The 23,842-nt window shown below is 39.5% G+C and overlaps 1 protein-coding gene across 1 annotated transcript in view; it reads left to right on the forward strand.

The window, feature by feature from the left end:
- Positions 1-23,842, forward strand: part of MIPEP (mitochondrial intermediate peptidase) — a 144,126-nt gene that overhangs the window by 49,229 nt on the left and 71,055 nt on the right. The window contains exons 12-15 of the mRNA XM_065420314.1: positions 102-179; positions 1,633-1,837; positions 4,858-4,967; positions 20,909-20,983. Coding sequence (XP_065276386.1) covers positions 102-179; positions 1,633-1,837; positions 4,858-4,967; positions 20,909-20,983 — 468 coding nt within the window. The remainder of the gene's footprint in view (positions 1-101; positions 180-1,632; positions 1,838-4,857; positions 4,968-20,908; positions 20,984-23,842) is intronic.

Genomic DNA, 23,842 nt, shown 5'->3' on the forward strand with positions numbered 1-23,842 from the left:
ATAAACCTTTTCTATTGAATATATCTGAGAGTGATACTTTCTCACCTTCCCAGCTCAGCAGAACTTTCACTTTGGAAATTATATATTTATTTCTTTTCCAGGCAGTCGTCCATGAAAATGAGGGTTTGCTGGGGTACATCTATTGTGACTTCTACCAACGAGCAGACAAACCACATCAGGTAACAGCTATGGGCTGACTTCACTGGTGGTTTTGCTTGAATAAGGACTACAGTATTAGGGTCATTTACTATTAATGTTAGTCCAGCAACATACATTTGGACTTAGAATCATAGAATATCAGGGTTGGAAGGGACCTCAGGAGGTCATCTAGTCCAACCCCCTGCTCTAAGCAGGACCAATCCCCAACTATTTTTTTTTTTTTTTTGGCCCCCCTCAAGGCTTGAACTCACAACACCCTGGGTTTAGTAGGCCAGTGCTCAAACCACTGAGCTATCCCTCTCCCCTAACTAACAAACAAATTCACACATAACAAGACCACCTGTAAGGCCAAACATAATTATAGAAAAATCTATAATGTATTTAGATTCTAGGAATACTTAATTCCAAAGTATATATAATTACACTGATTGTTTAACTTCCTTTAAACTTTTTATTTTTGCCAATAACTTCCTTTTAATAAGCCCCACATATGTTGAATCCTCAGATACTACACTGACAGGCACTATGAAAACCCTAAAATAAGCAGGTTTTTGAGAGTTAGTGCTTTCTTATTATCTACCTGCTGCTTATGAACAACCAGTATCTGAAATCAAATACACTCTGTACCAAGGCAAAAGTCCAGAATGTCAGCTGGATTATTTCTCAAACCTCACGTTAAATAGATGAAGCTGTCTACAATTTTTAGATATGCGGACTACCACCGTGGTGCCAGTCTATAAACTACAAAACAAAATACAACAGAACCTCATTAATTGGCATTAATGACTGAGAAATGTTTTGCAAATGCCTGAATTTTATGAATTTGTGAATAAGCAAACACACACTGTGAAACAGCATTATTACTTATTTTGTCAAGTGTGGTTTGGTTTTAGTTATTTTTGCTAACACTTTGTAACATGTTCTGCGATATATTTTATAAAAGAATGATGTCTTAATAAGATGTCTCCTCACAATAGAGCTTGCTGTTAAAACTCTGCCAATTAATGGGGAGAGACTGTATATGATATATAGTATTTGTAGGTCAGTGAAGTTCTGATGTGACAATAAACTAAATCTTTTTGGGAAAGATGGGAATTTTAACCTTTTGGATATTTACTCCTTAGATGGATTAAACTTAAACATGCTGCTTTTAGAAAATAAAATTTTGTTCAAGATGTTAAAGCTATTGCAATATTTTGTTTTTATCTTTATGAAATAAAAGAATCTTTTAACATTATTATAATCTCAAGTAAAAAAATAGTAAACAGAGATGGGAAAGTATAATAAAGACTGGCTCAAATTCTGCTATGTTACATTGAAGCAACTCTATTGAAGTTAATGGGATTGCATTGGTGTAACAGAGCAGAATAGGACTCTTAATGTTAAGACATTCAGCATTTATTTAATACTGTTACTGTGATAACAGTATCTGTATAGCATGGCTTTTTCTGAGTGGTTATTTTATCTTCAAAGGACTGTCACTTTACAATTCGTGGAGGCAGGTTAAGGGAAGATGGAGAATACCAGCTCCCTGTTGTTGTTCTTATGCTGAGTCTGCCCCATTCAACTAGGAGTTCACCCACATTACTAACCCCTGGCATGATGGAGAATCTGTTCCATGAAATGGGACATGCTATGCATTCCATGCTGGGACGAACTCGGTACCAACATGTCACTGGTAAGACATCAGGAATAGTGATTTTTGTTGTTGTTAAATGTTTGAATGAATAATTCGCACTTATTAATTTCCTGAAGTAGGGAGTATGTATTTAAATAACTGTAGTATCTTGAACCTGGTAAACCAGTAGTTAGGTAGGTAGTTTAGTTTAGTTTAGTTCTTCAAACTGCATTTTAAAATTAAGTGTGCAGCCATGGAGTAATTCTGTCTGCAGGGTTTATGTATTTCTTAATCTTCCAAAATATTGTATAATCTTTTAAATTTTATTAGGGTATTAGAGATCTTTATATCATAATGCAGGTTTCAGTGACAAGCCTGTGAAAAGTCACATTTCCAATTAACCCTCCACACCTGTTGATTCAATTTATGATCTCTGTTTACTGTCTTGACTCTGTTAGCACATAGGAAAAGTATAACTTACTCTTGTAAATGCAACCTGGAAGTATATTGCAGCATCATGCAAAGTATCACAATTCAGATGCCTGGCTGCTTGGCTGGCAAGATTGGAGATTGAAAAGCAGCATGCTCAGTCTTTGGGATGGGATCATGGGTAGGGGGAGAACACCTCTTGTTCGTCTCTAGAGACCCCAGTGACTAATGCACAGAGTGACGTTGACTGGCTTCAAAGGGACATGTATCCAGGTTTTGCCCAGAGGGCGGATTGTCATGATGTGTACCCTTTGAAGATGATGGGAAAAATGCAGCTGGTGGACCATCTCACTTTACTCTACCCTTAACTATGAACAAGGATGAAAGGAGCTTTTCCTTCAAAGTTAAGACAAGGACTGTTCTATGTTTCTGATTCAGCTATCACTTTCCTTAATTGAAACTTTAACTCTGCTCTGAAGGTCAGAAATTTAGAGTAATCCTTGACCTCAAATTTTCTTTTTCCTTTTTCATATCAGTTTGTTGTAAGTCTACTTACCACTCCCTTTGGGATGCTGTGAGCATTCCTTCAGCCTCCCGATATTAGTTTGATTTTCAGAGTCCCAATTACAAAAAGTGAAATTGGTCCCCTTTCCTGCTAAGGAATCCAACAAACTCTTTCTTGCTGTCTCTTTGATGCTTTCTAGTGGTGTTGCCCAGTGCCCTGCAAGCTCCCCTCTCAACCAGTTCTGTTTGTAGTAATAGAATAATGGGCTGATTGAAAGTAAATTGAACTCAGCTTGCACCCAACATAAAAGTATGATGATCCTGGGTTGTAAATGATTTAGAAAACTTATTGTGAAAAAAATTGCATCAAAAGTGATTTTTAAAAAAAAGAATGCACTTGCAATATGGAAATTCCAAAGCCAGGCTGTACATTTTGTTAGTTGGTAAACAAAACAAATTGGTAATTTATCAGTGTGGAATTTAGTACGTCGTCTTATCACAAATAAATGAGCGTGAATGAAAACATTGCCTACCAAGTCACATATCACCAGACATACACAAAAGGGGTAGTGCACATGAGAAAAAAAGAGAGCTCCTTTTTCATTGTCAGTCCTTTTCAAACCATGGCACTCAGCATCAGTGTACTGGATGGCAGCTGGCAAGCTGTATGGCCCTGCTCTCATCTTTGGTAAACAGGTCAGAGTCCTGGTTTTGTCCAAACTGGTTGGTACATCATATGCTGCATTTAATATTTGCAGACAGTTCAGAAAGTTCTTTTACATGGCTGCAGGGGTGGGTTTTTTGCCTCCCCAAGCACGGCAGGCAGGCGGCTTTCGGCGGCGTGCCTGCGGAAGGTCCGCTGGTAACGTGGATTTGGCGGCATGCCTGCGGGAGGTCCACCGGTGCCGCGCCATCGGCGTCCCCGCCGCCGAAGCCGCGGGACCGGCGGACCTCCATCAGGCATGCCGCCGAAAGCAGCCTGACTGCCACCCTCACAGCAACCGGCAGGCTGCCCCCGTGGCTTGCTGCCCCAGGCACGCACTTGGTGCCGCCCCTGCCTGGAGCCGCCCCTGCGTGGCTGTGTCAGCTGACTTGAGCGTGTGGGGCTAAAAGTTGCAGTGTAGATGTTCCCACTCAGTCTGGAGCCCAGGCTCTGAGACCTCCTTCCCCAGTCACGTTCCAGAGCCTGGGCTCCAGCCTGAGCCCGAATATCTGCACTGCAATTTTTAGTCCCGCAGACCAAGCCCCACGAGCTGACCTGGGCCCTGTTAATCAGTTCCATGGTTTTTTACTGCAGTGTAGGCATGCCCTAATACACATGCAGCGAAGTTTGAGGTTGGAAGTGATATTTGCTTAAAGAGTTTTTTTCTTCAAGGAAGGAGATAGCTTAACATTGGGGTCAGGGAGGAAATAAAATAACTGAGGACTTGCTATTCCTGACTCACATTTATGTTGCTGTTGTATGTACAGCTTTGGTTCAATGATGTCTCATTTTTTCTAGTACCTCTCAGTGTTGGTACAGTGCTGATAACACAGAGCTAGAGTGAAGGTGATCAGGGAAGAGAGAGAGGATTTGGGGGTTGTGCTTTTTAAAACACCATTGTGTGACTGCAAATAATTACTTCCTCAAATTTATTTAGAACATGTTTTGAACCTGCAAAAATGTTTTCACCTGATGATTGCATTGTAAAGAAAGGCTAATATAAAACAGAGCTACGTGAGCTCAGGAAACAGATGGGAGATAAGAACAAGGATTGTGAGTGGGATTAATGCAAAGTTTGATTTACATTGTGACTGGATTTAGGTTGAGGACAATTCAGAAGATTTGGTGTTTTATGTAGGGCCAGATTGGCTGCAGCTTGGTTTATTTTAGCAAGGTGTGGTCCACAGCTTCATAAAGTGCCTCACCCAGCTGTTCAAATATTTTTTTACGTTGTGATTTATAGTAAAATGTGTAGGATAATAATGAAGTTTTTCTGCCAATATGTACAGTAATGGTATAGAAATAAAATATTGACTTAAGGAATGAAAGAATATTACAGTTCATTAGAAGTCCAAATTAAATGCTAACGAGCTCTTGGAAAGAGAATTATGTGTGCTAACGTAAATAGCTGTATACTCATATTCTCAATCAATTCCTTCCCTAGGGACCAGATGTCCTACTGATTTTGCTGAAGTTCCCTCTATCCTCATGGAGTATTTTGCAAGTGACTATCGAGTGGTTAATCAGTTTGCAAGGCATTTTCAGACTGGCCAGGTAGGAAAAATGAACATACAGACTATTTAAAATATTATAAACAGATTTGTTAAATGAATTAATTTTTTCAGTTGTCATTTATAAAGAAGTATGAAGACAACAGTAAACTTTGCTAACATTAACCTTCTATTTTAATTTATATCTAATGGTTGACAAAAGAATTGTTTACCTCCCCACAATAAGAAGCACACTGTGTATAAAAGGAAATTGAATCTCTACATCTGAAGTTGTACTGGCAGTTTTAAACTTTCAACCAAAATCATTTTGCAAAGTTATACAAAAAGTGGTACAAGAAGTACAATAAATAAGCTACTCTACGAACCAAATGATGTGAAAAACAGCGTTTAATATTAATACCAAAGTTAGAAATTCAGTGTCTTTTTAATATTATTTTTGCTCACACTTTATACAGTGTTAAATCATGTTGTCACAAAATCATGGAAAATAATGGGGTATCAACAGTATGAGGCATTTCTGTTTCAGAGCAGGATTGTTCCCATAGGGTACTGTAGTGCTTTAAGTAGTTTTAAACACTTCAAGTTATTGAGGTTGCAGTGCTTCACCTAAGAGACCATTCCCCCCGCCGAAACGTTACCTAAGTGTGCCTTTTCTTAGTTGTATCCCAGTAATCCTGCCTGTATGGCCTTGTACCACTCTGTCCAATTCCTTCCCTCTTTTGTGTTTACACTTTACAAGGGCTTACAGACAGTGCTCAGATTTTCCCTGAGTTCAGATTTTTAGAAGCAAGCTCCGTTTTTGCAATTGCTCCTGCAGGCACAAATTCTAGTAGATGTCTGACTGTCTGCACCCACAAACTGGGTAGCTAGCCATCTAACTACAGTATTTGCATATGCAGTACACAGCAGGTGCAAAATTGTGCCTGCCAAAATTGAGGCTTAGTTGAGACTTATCTGAAAATCTGGCCCTTATTCACTGTGCTCAGCCTGCACTTCTCACTCAGGCACCTTCACGCTTTCTCCCACCTATTCCCATACTTGAGGGAAAAACTCCATAAAATCCCTGTCCTCTTTCACATCCCTTCTTAAGATTTACCTGTAAAATCCTGCCATCTGACAGTGGCTAGGCTTATAGCAAGATGAGACTACCAGTTTAACTGCAAAGCTTCCTCATTATGCTGTCATCTTGTCCTCACATCTCTCTCTCTCTCTCCTCCCCTCTCCCCCACCTCTTTTGCCCATTTCTTCCTTCTGTTGTGTCTTGTAATATTACTTGACTGTGAACTCTCTGGGGCAGGAACTTTTTTTGTTTTTGTTGTTAATTTCAATGTACAGTGCCTAATACAGTGGGGCCCTTATCCTGGGTTGGGGCTTCAAGGAGTTACTGAAATACAAATAATAATAAAAGCGATAATCTATATGTATCCAGTTCTTTTAGTCTTGTCTCTCATTAAATCCCTTAATAATTTTGCGGTTGTTTTGGGAATTCTCTTCATTTTGCCTAAATCTTTAATGTAATTCTTTTTACTGGGGCCATAGTGTATGGAACCAGCAGTTCAGTGGAAAAGTACTATACATTGGAGTGTTTTATCTTTGCAGTTATGTTTTGAGAACATATAAAATGTTGTTATGTTTGTTTCTGGTCATTTTGCCTCTTTTACTTTAGATAAGATACTTTAGATATTTTAGATCAGTGGTTCTCAAACTTTTGTACTGGTGTACACAGCAAGCCTCTGAGTGCGACCCCCCGTTGTAAACTAAAAACAGTTTTTTATATTTAACATTATTATAAATGCTGGAGGTGCAGCGGGGTTTGTGGTGGAGGCTGACAGCTTGTGACCCCCCAGGTAATAACCCCACGGCCCCCAGTTTGAGAACCCCTGCTTTAGATAATGTTGGAAAACTTGGGTATGTGACCTACAGAAAGGTAGCATAAGAAAAGTACACTCAATTTTGTGGTGAAAATTAGTAGTAGTAGAGTGGAGTCATTTTAGGGATTTATTAGGAATAATTATTCTGTTGACCAAACCAAAATATAGTGAGGTCCTTTCCGTTCAGTATCTAATGATTTGCTTAGTAAGCCCACTACATGAATGCATTTCCACTTGAAAGTTACCCTAATTATAATAATTGATCTTGAAACATTACATCTCTTAAATTAGTACATATTCTGTGTATCAACTAAAGCGTGCTCTTCAGTTCCACAGACTTCAGTGGGTGAAGAGCTCTCACCTCATGAGGCATGTGAATATTTGCCAGATCATACAAGACAAATACCGTCTTAACAGTCTGATCCAAAACCCATTGACGTCCGTGGAAAGAGTGGACTTTGGATCAGTCCCTAAATGTTTTTAAAGTAAAATGTTAGTGCAACAAGCCTACCAGTGTAACATGTTAACTCCTTATTAACAATCTTTTAATCATTTTTCCAACAGCAAAAATTTTATTGTCAACCTTGGTAACTAAGTGCAAAGTTAGGAGTACTGGACTACTCATTCAGTTCAAAATAAACTTGTTGAATTTACTCCTATCTCATTCTTCCTTAGAGATTTATGAATCAGGATAAGTGCAATCCAAACAGTACAAAAGTTTTGGCACATTTATATTGATAAATACATGTTTTCATTATGTTACCACACATAACATTTTCACATTACAGCATGTCTACAGAATCTCATCCCTCATCAGTTTTGGATTCCTGCGTTAAAGCTCACTCAGATGTTTTTTTGACATAAAGTGATTCTATGTCAGGCTCGGGCAAGGATCCCTTCACCATAAGCAGAGGAAATTAGAAGAAAGCACTGGGTGGGACAGAGTGACCATAGCTGGCTAGCTGTTCGTGCATGGTAACAAAACACAATTTATATTTGTTAAGCCATTTCAGAGATACTAAGCAAGTGAACAATATATCAGAAATCTGTTTCAGATGCTTTATTAGCCAAGCTCCAGTGTACTCAAGCATGTAGTGTGTTGCATCCACAGTGGTGATCTGCAGTTAATTCCTCAAAGCAGGAGAGTATTACATAGCATGAGAAACTTTCAACAGACATCTATAAAGTCATAAACATTCAGTATTATATTTCAGTAGTATGAGAGTAATTGGAAATATTTTGCTGTCTGCTTCTATAGTAACTTTGTGTAGTTAGATAAAATAGCTTGTATAGTATCTATTAAAATTGAAATTATTGGTGAGGCTAGCTCTCTCTCCGTTTGTGCCTTGGGAACTGCACTATCTAATGTTGCTCACTGGAGATTCCCATAGCACTCAATAGTATTACGTGCCTTACCAAAGTAGTAAACATCTGCTTTCATGTGGGACACTCAATCCTGTAAGGTGTTGAGCACCAACAAGTCCTGTTGAAGTTAGTAGGAATTAAGGGTGCTCAGCACCAGTGTGTTCATCATTTGGCAGGTTTTAACCCATATAACATGTTGTTGAAATAAATATAAAAATTGAAAACTGATTACATTCTAGCATTCTCTGGGAAGTTTAAGTGTAGTGTTGCTTAAGTATTCTGAAGTTATCTGACTGCATATGGATTCAGAGCATGAACACACTTGATCTTCGGGGAAAAACATCTGAAAGAGATTTGTGGAACATCATTTACTGCTCTGTGTCTTCAAAATGGTTTAAATCTAAACCATGTTTTGTTGCAGCGCACAAGCTAAGAACCAGACACTATATCCCATCTAGCACTTTCTTTTAAATTTCTTCTATTGGGTGTAGATACTTGCCCTTGTATGGCACAGAATTATTGTGTGCCAGGGAGCAATTGAATTGAGTGTATATTAATGTAGAAATTCAATTTTGCAGGGAGACACGACTGGATTAGGCTGTAAGATTAGGAATGGAGCCTGGAGCTACTATGTGGCACGCGAGGTTTTGAACTGCTGTTCTTTATTGTTAATTTTTAAATTTTAGATTATATTTATAAACCACTATCTAGAATCTAGATCAATCTGCTTTTCCTTTCTTTAGTCAGTCTTCAGAAATTGAGGAAGCTGATGTAAAAGATTTCAGTGTCTCGTATTTACATATGAACAAAACATAGAAATTAGGAAAAATGCCTATTTATTACTATAGTAGTCATCAGTAGCAACTGCTTTATTTAAGCTTGCTAAGTAGATTCTGTAATAAACCCCTGGTTTCACACACTTATAACTTCACAGAAATTGACATTTGGGGTTCAATTTTCCATGCTTGGTCTCTGCCTGGAGGTGATTTTTTTTGTGTAGAAAGTTTGAGCAAAATTCCCTTGAGCTGTTTGAGTTTTGTGAATATGAAAACAAAATCCACTGTATCCATTATTAAAATTATTCTAACCACGCTCTTGAAAAAAATGGCTATGGCACAAATAGCTGAAGTGTGAAACTTGGCATAGGCATTAGCACCAAATTCTGTTTCTTACACAAACTAGGCATGTCATTAATTTCACTTATGAATAAAGGGACTCTAACTGTGGCCTACTGCTCCCTATAAAGTCAGTTGTAGTAGGATAAGGTCCTGGGCTCACAGTCTTCGTTGAGGTTTGATTCCTGGCTTGTTGAATGGAAAGCAGTTGGTTTTGATTTTTAAAACATATGAACATTTGAAAAGTAAGTGAGTATATACAGCAGAAAAATTATTCTATAGGAACACTCTTAAAGTTACATAAGTATTATGCACATGTGTGCAGCTGGATAAAGGCCTGATCCAAAACCCACTGAAGTCATGAAAAGACTCCCTTTGTCTTCTATGGTTTTGGAATTGTTCATAAGTGAGCACTGATGGGTTTAAAGGAACTTACAATTTTCACTGGCAAAATTAGCAAAACTGAGTCCAAAAAGCTAGCCAGCCCCAAAGTAATAGTTCTTCGAGCGCTGGTTCCTATGTGTTTTTTCCACTGTGGGTCCGCATGCATCCAGAGTTGGAGAATTCTTGCAAGTCCATTGGTTTGCACATGTGCCATAACTCTCTTTATGCCTCAAACCAAGGACATAAAGGGCAGAGTGGACCAACCACCTCTCCAGTTCCTTCTTATCACCACATGGCCTGGGTCAGAACCTCCAGTGTACGGAGCTGCTGCTTCCTCATAGTTATTCTTTGATCTGTAAATATTTCAAAATTGGCCTTAGTGCCTTTGTATATCGTTTTTTCTAGTTAGATAGATTTCCCCACCTCTGGGACCCCTTATCCGGTTATGAGTATTGGACTATGCCCAGAATTCTGGGCTTCAAAAACTTGTGTCCTGCCCTTGTTATTTTTCGGTCAACAAAGACCATAAACACTGTCTGTGTTGCCTGGGGGAGGCACTCCTCGTGGCTAAGTGCAAAATCTGCCACTCTTTCCTTAGCCGTACCGGTGAGGCACGGGAATTGCAGCTTAGAAAGTACCTTATGGAGAAGGCCATGCGGCTGCAGTCGGACCCAGGCTGTGGGAGTTGTACGTTGACCTGAATCAACACGGAGTGTGTCTCCCGCCGCGAAGTCAGACTCTGGTGCAAGGGAATCCTTTCCTATAGACACTCAGTTAGGGTCTCATTGAGAAGGCAAGAAATGCTCTCATAAGCACATAAGGAGGTTACCCTCTATGTCTATCTCGAAGACAACCAGTACCACTCTGCTTAAATGGCGCAGGTCTTATCTAAATATTCTTTAACCTCTGCTGGCTTACACGTTCTGGTTAGCCTCATGGTGCAACACAAGAAGAGACCGTTCATGTGCGGGACCAAGGGACGCTGCCACCAAAGTTTTTCAATCAGCAGCGCAGGGACTCAAGCACACCTACAATGGAGCACCCATAGGGGGACACACATTGAAGAACCATCATTACTACTTCCCATAACACTCCCATAACACTCCTGCCATTGGTCTTATGGAAAATTCAACAGGACAGGGCATGAATCATCCTCATCACCCCCAACTGACCCAGACAATTTTGGTTCCCAAATCTCCTGTGAATGTCATCTTGTTGTTATTAGTTTAGTTATATATTAGAGACTTATAGAAAGAGACCTTCTAAAAACGTTAAAATGTATTACTGGCACACGAAACCTTAAATCAGAGTGAATAAATGAAGACTCGGCACAGCACTTCTGAAAGGTTGCCGACCCCTGCCCTAATCAGTACCTTCCTGCCAGTAAGGATGTCTACTCCTCACTGAGACGTAAACCTTGTACTTTTGGCTCTCACTAAGCTTACGCCCTTTGAACCGCTAGCTACATGTTCCATGTCTCACCTATCAATGAAAGTTGCTTTCCGTATAGCCATCACCTCAACTAGAAGGGTAGGTGAGCTCAGAACCCTAATGGCGGACCCATGATACACCATATTCTGTAAGGACATAGTCTCATTACAACTATATCCAAAGTTCACAACAAGGTAGTTTTGGCGTCGCAAAGTAATGCAATTGGAAAACCTAATCTCAACTATACATATAAAATGATGGGGTCTAAATTAGCTTTTACCACTCATGAAAGGGATCTTGGAGTCATTGTGGATAGTTCTCTGAAAACTTCTTCCTCGGTGTGCAGCGGCAGCCAAAAATGCTAATATAACGTTAGCAACCATTAGGAAAGGGATAGATAATAAAACAGAAAATATCATAATGCCTCTATATAAAGCCATGGTACACGCACACCTTGAGGACTGCATGCAGTTCTAAGCACCCCATCTCAAAAAAAGATATATTGGAATGGGAAAAGATACAGAGAAGGGCAACAAAAATGATTAAGGGTATAGAATAGCTTCCATATGAGGAGAGATTCATAAAACTGGGCTTTCCAGCTTGGAAAAAAGACAACAAACGGGGGGATATGATAAAGGTCTATAAAATCATGAATGGTGTGAAGAAAGTGAATAAGGAAGTGGTATTTACCCCTTCCCATAACACAAGAACCAGGGGTCACCCGATGAAATTAATAGGCAGGAGGTTTAAATGAAAAAGAAGTACCATATATACTTGTTAATTAGCCCATTTGTTTATAAGCCGACCCCCCAAAATGGATAGGTAAAAATGGCAAAAACTGTATGACCTTTTCATAAGCCGACCCTATATTTCAGGGGTTGGCAAACTTTGGCTCCTGGCCCGTCAGGGTAAGCCGCTAGCAGGACGGGACGTTTTGTTTACCTGGAGCATTCGCAGGCACGGAGCCCCTCAGCTCCCAGTGGCCGTGGTTCACCGTTCCCAGCCAATGGGAGCTGCGGGAAGTAGCGGCCAGCAAGTCCCTCGGCCCACACCACTTCCCGCAGCTCCCATTGGCTGGGAACGGCAAACCGCAGCCATGGGAGCTGAGGGACTCCGTGCCTTTGAACGCTCCAGGTAAACAAAATGACAATGTATTAAATATTCATTTCAATAATTCAATAGAGCTTAAAATCATCATATTCCGTTGTAGACCCGTTGATAAGCCGACCCCCGCGCTTTAATGCTTTACTTTTTTACCAAAAAAATTCGGTTTATGAATGAGTATATACGGTACTTCTTCACTCAATGCACAGGCAACCTGTGGAACTCATTGCCAGGGGATGTGAAGGCCAAAAGTATAATTGGGGTTGAAAAAGAATTAAGTTCCTGGAGGATAGGTCCATCAATGGCTATTAGCAAAGATAGTCAGAGATGGAACCCCTTGCTGTAGGTGTTCCTAAGCCTCTGACTGGCAGAATCTGGGACTGAATGACTGGGGATGGATGACTCGATAATTTCCCTGTTCTGTTCATTCCCACTGAAGCATCTGGCATTGGTCACTGTTGGAAGATGGGATAGTGGGATAGATGGACCATTGGTTTGACCCAGTATGGCCGTTCTTATGGTCACTTACATGTAAAAGGATTGACTGGATTATTTTTTTTCCCAAAACTGCGTGCATTGGAGGAGGACAGGAGATTTCATTCCCTCAATGTGTGACAAACTGGTCCTTTATCTACAAAGGACAAAACTAATTAGAAAATCACCTAGACCTTTTTTTGCCAAAGCAGAATGAATTTGAGGCCAAGCAATCGCCTCCCAGAGACTCTCTAAATGGATCTCAGGCTGTACTGTGCTCTGCTACCAGCTGTCATATCTTCCTGCCCTCAGAGGTAAGGGATCATTCTACAAGAGCACAAGTGACAACAGTACCAAGTACCATAGCTTCATGAAGTACCTCTAATTGACATTTGCTAGGCAGTTACGTGATGTTTCCTCCACATGTGAAAGACATTATGCTCTAGTACTGGATACCTCTATTGATGCACCCTTTGGGACAGCAATCCTTTGGATGGCTCTTCCACCTGTATCCTTGCACCCTTTTCCTACTTGAATAGTGCTTGTCAGTCACCTGCTGTGGAGTATACGTATGGACCAGTGCTTGAAGAAAAAGAGAAAGTTACTTACTTTGTTGTAACGGGAGGTTTTTCAAGTTGTGTGGTCCCTATCTGCATTCCACCACCTGTCCTCCTCCTCCTCTGCTTTGCATCATTCCTGATTCAGGGTAGAGAAGGAACTGGAGTGGCAATTGGACTGCTTCACCCTTTATGTCCTCAGTTTGAGGTATGAGGACTATAGGACATGTGCAGACCTGCGTACACTGCTTGCAATAATTCTCCAACTCCTAGCGCATGTACACCCTGAGGGGGATACAGATAGGGACCACACATCTTGAGGAACCACCAGTTCCCACAAGGTAAGCATCTTTCTCTTCAAGAAGATGCATACCAAGCTTATTATTTTTCCTTAAAAACATCCACACACAAAAACAAACCTCTGGGAAATTAAATACAATACAGATACCCAAAATGTTAATATTGAGGTTCCACTACACAGTTAAAATCACAGAAATGCAAATGTTAAAGCTCCAAGAATGTTAATTAGACCACCTTGTGGACATGTACTATTTTGTGTTCCCGATTTTCTTGTTAAATGTGTAGCAATGTGATGGTGGTGAATGTCTAAACTAAACCATTTTTCAACTTAATGCCTTTTTGGATGCTGGCTTTAAAAAGTCATTGTCTCAACTGTTTGTGAGTTTATTTATTTCCAGTATTATAGGCAGATGGAATTACAAAGATGGTGGTTTATTAATCTCATTAAAGAAATGGGCCCAGATAGTCAGAATTATTACTATGATTTTGTTACTGTAGAATATTAAACAGTTAAACATGTTTTGGGGTTTGGGAGCACAGATACCTGGGCTTCCTTAGGCACCATGACAAGCATTGTAAAATTCATGCCAAGGTCTTAGTTTATTGAACATAAAAGACAAGAAAAAAAGAATTTAAAGTAAAAAATTGAATGTTTATTCAGTCAAAACAATCTTAGCCAAAGCTCAGCAAAGTTTTTTTTTTTTTTTTTTTTTTCCAGAGAGTGGATATTAAAGTCCCTGGTTTTATCAGAGAGTCCTTCTTTTGGGGTAAGATAAATAATAGTTCTATAGCTGGACCTTTAACTCAGTTGCTTGTTGTTGAGGCTATTGCTGCTTTTGGCAAGGAGACAAAGTGGAAGAGAGAGCAAAATAAAAAAGTATGGGGAAAGACAGCTTTCTGTTGATGTCTGCAAGAACTGGTGTGTGTTGATCAGTCATGGATAGGTGCCTGAGGCAGATGAATCAGCCATGACAGGAGCATATCTAAACCTTGGCTTGCTTCCCCAGTCCAAAATGCCATCTGGCTGGTCTCTGCAGGTCTCTCTCTTTCCAGTGGCTCTCGAACTAGACTAGGCTTGATAGGCCGCCTCATTCTGTCATGCTGTTTTTGCTGACCAAAGTCTCTCTTTTTTGAGTCCCATGTCCTCATCGTTTCCCCCAGTGAAACCTAACTTCTGACACCAATTTTAGCCATTGTTTTCTTCTTGCTTGTGAATTATCCTTTCAACACAGCCCTTGGGTGTTGATATTATTAGTTGATATTAGACTATACAATTAATCACTATATCCTATTAGTCACAAACCTCATATTGTAGAATGTCATTTGTCTCTGTGAATTTTCATGATTTCCCCTGAACTCATGAGATGGATGTAATTTACTTTAAATTATCAGCTGTTCTTCTCTGCTTCTCATGCTGATGCTATGTCTCAGGTGGAAGGACAGAGTCTTGCGGTGGGAGAACACTTCAGCCTCTCTAACCACTCAGTAACAGACTTGAAGGTGGCAATTTTGCAACAAAAAAACTTCAAAAACAGACTCCAAAGAGAGACTGCTGAACTTGAATTAATATGCAAATTAGATACAATTAACTTAGGTTTGAACAGAGACTGGAAATTGTTGGGTCATTACACTAATTGAATCTGTTTCCTCATGTTAAGTATCCTCACACCTTCTATGGGTCATCTCAATTATCACTTCAAAAGTTGGTTTTTTTTCTCCTGCTGATGATAGCTCATCTCAATTGATTGGCCTCTTACAGTTGGTATGGCTACTTCCACCTTTTCATGTTCTCTGTATGTATTAATATCTTCTTGCTCTATGTTCCAGTCTATGCATCCGATGAAGTGGGCTGTAGCCCACAAAAGCTTATGCTCAAATAAATCTGTTAGTCTCTAAGGTGCACAAGTACTCCTGTTCTTTTTGCTGCTGTTGTGGCACTCCTATAGCTACAAGAATACATACAAAGCAAGTTGGTAGGCTGAATGAGGGCAAGCAGTTCTTTTAGAAAGACTACAGCTGTGACCCAACTCTACATCTTCAGCAGCAACTTTTTGGAGAGTTGTCTCTCTGGTCCTTTGGCGAGGGAGATTTGGTTAGCACAGAGAACGACCAGTGCCCATCTCTATTTGCTCCTTGCACTTGGACTCAAGGAGCTGGGGAACATAGTAGAAACTCCCATCAGAGCAGTTGAAGAAGAAGAAGAGAATAGTGGAGTGGAAGCAGTGGCTGACTTTCCATATCTTCTCTGCCATGGGAGCACCTATTCACTTTTCCAGTATAGTGAGAGGATTCCTATATTCACTCTTCCAGTGTAGCAGAAGCATGGCAGTGAAGAGAAATAGTCAATTGTAAGTTGTGGATTAGAGCTGTTTCCACAGCTGCTGAGAGTGCATGAGCTAAGCTAGGGGGTGAGGTGGTTTGTCCTACATAGCCCATGGAGAGTGTGATATCACTTGCACTGTCCGTCTCCATCACTGTGAACTGCAAATCTGGATTTCCCATTTCAGTGAGGATTTCCGGGATTGTGGTTTACCAAAATGGCTATGAGTGAAGTTCTAGTGTTTTGTTCTGTTTTAAATAGCATACTGGCTGACAGCTGCTATACTTACATTTATCTTAATGTTGTTTAAAACAGCCAAAATACAAAACTGTATAAATCAGTTGTGCTGAAAGAGCCAATTCAGTTTGAAGTGTAGCAGTGATCTTGGCTGTAGCATTTGTTAAAAGTTATAACTATATAAAATATATACATCCACTGCTGCTAAGATTTTAGGGTGTTCAGATTTTGTAATGCAGAAATTTTTTTCAAATTAAAGCTACATATCCAACTTTTCGTTATTGTACTGTATCCAAAATGTATATGTTGGTTGTTGGTGCTTAATAACAAAATGTGCTTAAACATGTATCAGGCACTAAGTTTCTTCCATCAGGCTGTCATCTTGCATACATTTATGTGCTCATTTATTTCCATGATGAATGGTCGTTGAAGTCGCTGAAGCACGGGGGCAAAATGCACATAGATAGGACAAAATGCACTGGCAGATGTAGAGGAAGAATTATGTAACCTAAATAATTTGTCATCTGCAAATTTTGCTACTTCATTACTTACCTCTCTTTTCAGATGATTAATAAATACAGTAAACAATAATGGACCTAGTACAGAACTGTGAGGTACCTGCTGTTAACCTGTGTCTATTATGAAAATTTAACATTTTTTTGCTATTCCTTCCCCCCCCCCCGTCTCTTAGCCAATTTTTGGTCCAGGACAGTACTTTGCCTCTCACACACTGACTCTTGGTTTCTTTAGTAGCCTGTTGAGAGGGACCTTTTAAAAGACTTTTGAAAATCTAAATAAATTGTGAGCAGGTTCTCCTTCATCCACTATTTTGACACATTCAAAGAATTTTAATAGATTAGTGAAACATGATTTTTGTTTGCAGAAACTGTATCATATCATCATCTTCCACATGTTTTATTATTCTATTTTAAATCTGTTCAGCCAGTTTACCAGGTACCAATGTAATGCTTACTGATCTGTAATTCCCAAATCAGCCAGGCGTTGTTTTTTAATATTTATTTGTTTGCTACTTTCCAGTCTGCTGGTATAGTAGCTGTTTTTTAAATTAAAAATTACCTATCTTTGCTAGCAGCTCAGCCACTTGATACTTGAGCTCCTTCAGAACTCTTGGATGTACAATCCGGGCCTGGTAAATTGTTGCTTTTTAAATTATTAATTTCTTCCAGTCCTTTTTCCAGTCTCTGAGAATACCTCATCTTTATTACCTACTCTGGACCTACTCATTTTTGGTATCTCTCTGATATTTTCAGCCATGAAGACTTATGCAAGGATGTTTTTCTAAAAGATATGCTCTAGGAATTTTTGGGGGGAAGTTCTATGGCAGGAGGTCAGAATGGATAATCACAATGGTCTGTTCTGGCCTTGAAAGATATGAATCCCTTTTATTTCTCAGCAATGTCCTTATCATCCTTAATTACTCCCTTTCACAACTGGTTATCCAGAAGACCCACTGATTCTTTCACTGGCTTATTACTTCCAATATACTAACCTTTAACTATTTGCTCTTAAAAATCCATCTAAGACCACCTAATTTCCCTCTTCCATATTGCCTGATGCTATTTATTTCCTGTTTATTGGCTTCAGTAAGGTCAGATTTCCATATTTTGAGAGCTCTCTGGTGCGAATAGTCAGTTATGGTCTACTCTTTGCCTTCCTGGTTCCATTTTTATTCAGCAGCACACATGCTGTCTGACATTGTTATTTTAAGTGGTATCCGTGCCACATCTAAGCAATTTACTTCCTTTACTTTTAATTTGGGGCTTTTTTGGCTAGCACCTCTTCATTTTATGGAAATCTTCCTGTCCAAAGTTTAGTATCGCTGTGTCAGTTTTTGGTACCTTTCTCTCCTTTAGGATGTTGAACATTACTATATTGAGGTCAGTATTACATCGTGGTTCAGCTACTTTTAATTCTTGAATTAATGCCTGTGCATTAAGTAAAACCAAGTTGAGAAGCAATCATTTAATCAGTTGAGAAATTGCTTCTCTAACCTTTGTCCCATTGTGCTATTAGACCAGTCTGCATATGATTAGTTGAAGTAATCCATTATTAGCCTGTTAACTTTTGCTGCCTTTTTATCTCTCTTTACACTCAATATCCTTTTCTTGATCTGGAGGCCAGCAATATAGCTAAGTTCCTATTCCAAAAATCATCACATACTTCTAAATGAGGAGTCTTCTATATTCAGGAAAGAATTAGCACTGGAATAATAAGAGTATTGCAGGACAGAGTTAATGGCCATTAGTCCATTCTGTAGGTTGAAATTTAACAGCTATATACATTATGATTGGCAAAATAGCGAGTACTATTGTATCCCATTCTCAGGACTACACTGCATTTATCTGGGGAAAAAAGGTTACAAGGTCCTAACAAGTGGCTGCAAAAAAAGGTTGTGCAACTTGAGAGTTTCTGTTTTTAACTTCCAGATTCCATTTAGTTAATTGCTAACTTTTTTCTCACTTTTGTATAATTTGGTATGCAATTGTTATGTATTTTTATTTTATGAACATCAACATAGTTTGGTTTGAAGTCATATCATTTGTACAGAATCTAAACATATGGCTATGGGATCAGAATCTGTAAACTTTGATGTATTACTTCTTAAACACTTGAACACACTGTAAAACTTCAGGTATGCTTTTTGAGTTCGGTGTAATAGCAAACATCTGTGTTACAGTGCAGAACCATTGCATAATATTGTTTAACAATAGCAAGAACTGAGTTATTTTAACCCTGATTAACATACTTTAAAATACTTACAAAAAGAATATGCTTATTGGGAAAACTGATTTATTGAACTGCCTAAAGATGGACTGACAAGAAATTTAGGGCCAGACATTCACCTACCAGTATTTTGAAAGACATGGCATTGAACAGTCTCTGGATGTATTTATAGAGATCTAGATGGAAAAGGGAAAACTAGACTGAATATTGGGAAAAATCAATCAGTCTTGCAAGGGATGTGGTGGAGTATTTAAAATAACTTTAGTCATGTAAATGTGAAACACAGATTAGGTTTTATTAAAAATATCAAGAATAGTGTTCAGTTTCGCAAAACATCTTCATGTTGATAAATAAGTAGGATCTGAACCAGTACTCACTGAAGACAATGAATAGCCTCCTGTTGACGTCATTTGAGATTGGATCAGGCCCATATGGATTTGTACTAGACATGCTCAAACATCAAAAGGATTTTTTTATTTCTAATATCTGCTACTGAAGACTAGACTGGATGACCCTGGGGCACTGCCTGCAATAGCTGTGTTTTATTGTTTGAAATAATAGTCATAATATTTTAAATAGGTACATGTTGATAGCAAAGTACAGTAACTCCTCGCTTAACATTGTAATTATGTTCCTGAAAAATGCGACTTTAAGCGAAACGATGTTAAGCGAATCCAATTTCCCCATAAGAATTAATGTAAATAGGAGGGGTTAGGGAAATTCCAGGGAAATTTTTTTCACCAGACAAAAGACCATATTATATATATATATATATATATATATATATATATATATATATATATATATATATATATATATATATATATATATATATAAATACCATATAAAAATACCATATACACACACACACACACACACACACACACACACACACACTCTATAAGTTTTAAACAATTTAATACTGGACACAGTGATGATGATTGTGAAGCTTGGTTGAGGTGATGAAGTCAGAGAGTGGAAGAGGAAGGAATATTTCCCAGGGAATGCCTTGCTGCTAAATGATGAACTAGCACTCGGCTGAGCCCTCAAGGGTTAACCCATTGTTGTGAATGTAGCCTCACACTCTACAAGGCAGCATGGAGGGAGGGAGGGAGGGAGGGAGGGGAGACAGCATGGCAGACAGAGAGACACACCTTGTGTGAGAGAGAGATGCGCATTGCCCCTTTAAGTACGCTGACCCCACTCTAAGTAAACTGCCTTGTTAAGTAGATCAGCAAATTGAGACAGCAGCTGCTCCCAGGAAGCTCCTTCCGTCCTGAGCCCTATCCTGTCGTTCCCCCTCCCCCCCCACAGAGGCGGGGTGCAGGAGCAGGGGGGAGGGGGACACCCTGACATTACCCCCCTTTTCCCCCCCACTGCACAGCAAGCAGGAGCAGCTTCAAGGCAGAGGGCAGGAGCAGCACATGGCAGTGGGGAGAGGGACAGTTGAACTGCCGGCAATTGATAGCCTGCTGGGCGGCTGCCATACAGGGAACTTAGGGGAGTGCGGAGCTGATAGAGGGGCTGCCGGTCCACCCTGGTTCCAAACCCCCCCCAACTAGCTGCAACGGGCTGCTCTTCCTGCAAGCAGTGGAAAAAGCAGGCAGCTGCCAAATGACGTTATAAGGGAGCATTGCACAACTTTAAACAAGCATGGTCCCTAATTGATCAGCAGCGTAACAGTGAAACAACGTTAACTGGGGCGACTTTAAGTGAGGCGTTACTGTATTGTTTTATAAATATGCACCTATGAGACAATAAATGGTTATCCCAGTTTGCTAGTTAAAAAGCAGGGCCAATGTAGTAGTCTGTCATTCTGTATTTGCATGTTCAAACCTTCTGTTTGACAAATTAGTACTTGTTGAAATTTAATAGAATGTCTTCATCCTTGTCAGTTTTTCAATTCAAAGTGTTTTCTAAAAGTCGTAATTGTTTTAAAAATGACAGTAAAAATACATTGTTTTACTTTTATGTTCTCTGTTTGTCTTCCTTAGTCAGAAGTACTGTACATTAAATGTTCTCAAACAATGTGCTTAATTTACTTAATTCTAAATGTACTGTGGCTTTTTTCTTTATTCAAGTCACTGCCAAAAAGCATGGTGTCACGGCTCTGTGAATCTAAAAAGATTTGTGCTGCAGCTGATATGCAACTTCAGGTATGTTCTTTGATTTCAGGTTTCTCCAGGACCTAAATGTGAAATGACTTCCTACATTTATAGGAACTATATCAATTTAATTTGACTCTATTAATTTGTGAAATCTTACAAATGTTTGTAATTTAACACTTAACTCAGTGATGTATCTGTGCTATCTAAACAAATGCAAAATATTTAAACTGAATTGTTTTCAACTTCATTTTAATATATTTTGATCAGCATTGTCAGTTGTCTGCATAAAGTTGGTATTTTAATATGGATTTAGATGCTTATCTTTAGGTACACAGCTTTGAAAATGATTGCCTTTCAGACTTAAGAAAGTTTTAATAGGAAGCCATGAATTAAAATTGGACTTGATATTTTGTTTACTGAATGTTTTAAAATATCTCAAATATAAATTGAAAACAAAAGTATGCTGAAGTAGCCATTTTTAATTGTATTTACTTTGGCCAAAATTTTCACACCTGGGTCCCTACATTTAAGCTCACAAATCCATTTTGTGGCTCCTAAATAAAACCAATTTAATTCTCAGAAATATGGAGCACCTTTAAATCCCACTAAACTTTGTGTGAGCTGGAGATGCTGAGAACCTTTTAAAAATCAGCCCAGTTTTATTTAGGTGATGAAATACGGATTTTTGGTTTCCTGACATAAGCAGCCAGGTTTGAAAATATTGGTTTTTATTACTAAAAGGACACTGTCAAAGTTTGTAGGTCTAATATCTGATCTACCTTATTATATTGTTATAGTTGTTGCTAAGTTCATGCAGTTCTGTCTGGCTTTTCCAAAACAAGTGTTTCAACACTTTCTTTAAGAAGAAAATCAAACTCCTCAGCTCAGCATTAATGCACAGCTCTGCATTCACAGTTGGTGAACTTGTGCAATTCAGTTAAATAATGTTAGTAAGAAAACACATGTCTGCTTCCACCTTCTAAGTCTTAGCATTATAATGAAAGGGGAGTTAAAACTTAGGTAAAATATGTTAGTGTCTTTCACTCTTCTTTTCAAACAAACAAACAAACAAACAAACAATAAATATGTGTCATTGTTGAAACAGGAAGCTTGTTTCCTCAATCCTAATAGAGCAATTCCAGTAAAAGTTAATAGTCACAATGGCATTCAGATTAGCTATGTTTTTCATAGCGATTAGTCTGCTTGTGTTTATATTCTGCTCATGCTTATTTTGTATGATTTTTCTCTATTCTTTTTTCCCTTTGCTAAATACGGCTTGTTTGATTTTTTTTTTTAAACCACAATTGGTATAGCTTTAAAGTGAGAACAACTGCTTTTAGGTGCTCCAAATGGGAGCACTCAGTCTCTTTTTAAGAAATGCAGAAGCAAGAATCAGGTGGCAGTTTGGACATTTGGGCCAAGGCCAGGGATTTGTGATTTCTTCTTTCTAAAAGATGTCCCAAAGACTGTGTCCTTCTCTACAAACACCAACTGTATGAGTTTAACTAAAAACTGATTTTTAAAATATCTTAATTAAACCTGTGCCAACCGCTGTGTGGACACGTCTATTGGTTTAAAACTGGTTATAATAGTTGAGCTTATATCTGTAAATTTACATGTGCAAATTAAAACAATAAGCCAGGTTTATAGCAGGTTGAGTATCTACACAGGTTTGCACTGATTTAACTAAGTCAGTTTTTAAGTCACACTGTTGCTGGCACAGAGGTGCCCGAGGCAAAGCAACAGGGGTTCGTTGCCCGGCGTGCTTCGCGCCAATAAACACACCGGGGTGGAGAAACAATCAAAGGTTTATTTGAGATCTCAAAGTGGTGCAAGGAGACAGGCAAATCTCAAATCGAGCACACAGAACAAAGCAGCTTCTCTCTTCTTATACTTTACAATCAAGCCCCCCCCCCCTACTCCCCCTCCCCGCTCTACCGAAGACATGTTCATACATTTAAGCCGTTAAGTCATTCTAGGGCTATAAATCTAGCTTGTTAGTAACATTCCTCTAAACAATCATTGGGTCCTATTTACTCTAGTTTACCACCTCTCCTCCAGCTAGAAACATGCAAACCTCATCACTATTGCTTAGGACCTGGTTATAAGCAAGGTCGTAATAGGTAACTGGCTATTTACACATTCCAATTCCTGTCCTTGGCTCTTGAGGCCGCTTAGAATTAAACATGGAAGAACTCTGGTTCATATATAGGCCTAATGACGTCATCAGTTCCCTCCTTTGAGAATACTCAACAAACTTTTGGCTGAGTTTTCTCATATTCTGTAGACAAGATACTAATAGCAAGCAGATTAAAAACAACAGGGACCAGGCCACCAGGTTAGGCCGGCCCTGTGAAAATAAACACAACCAACGCTCAGAGGTCTCGCGGGGAGTGCGCTGTGACTGTCCAAAGAGAGCACAGGGCATTCCCAGCAGACACTATTGTCGCCTGAATAACAGCTTAAGTCTCAGATCGTCGCTGGCAGTCTTCTCTGCAGGCTGGACGGTCCACCGTTCAGGAGCAGGCACTGCTTTCAGGCGAGAGTGATGAATCCAGTTCTTGTGTCCCTCAACCTTTGCCGCTGTATGGGAGACCAGCAGGACGGTGTGAGGTCCCTTCCACTTCTCTTGGAGAGGCTCGTCCTTCCAGGTCCGAACGAGTACGGAGTCACCTGGCTGCAAGGAGTGGATCGGGGCATCCAGCGGGAGAGGCTGCAAATCTTTGGTATACCTGTGGAGAGAACAAAGAACAGCAGACAGAGAGCACATGTACTGAGATAAGAAACCACACCCCATTTCCCACTCCCCTGCCAGAACCGGTGTACCATTCATAGGCCATGCCCTTCCAAACATAATCTCGAAGGGACTGAGCCCTAACCTGCCCTTAGGGAGAGCGCGAATGCGGA

Source organism: Emys orbicularis, chromosome 1, assembly GCF_028017835.1.
Source record: "Emys orbicularis isolate rEmyOrb1 chromosome 1, rEmyOrb1.hap1, whole genome shotgun sequence".
Taxonomy (NCBI): Eukaryota; Metazoa; Chordata; order Testudines; family Emydidae; genus Emys; species Emys orbicularis.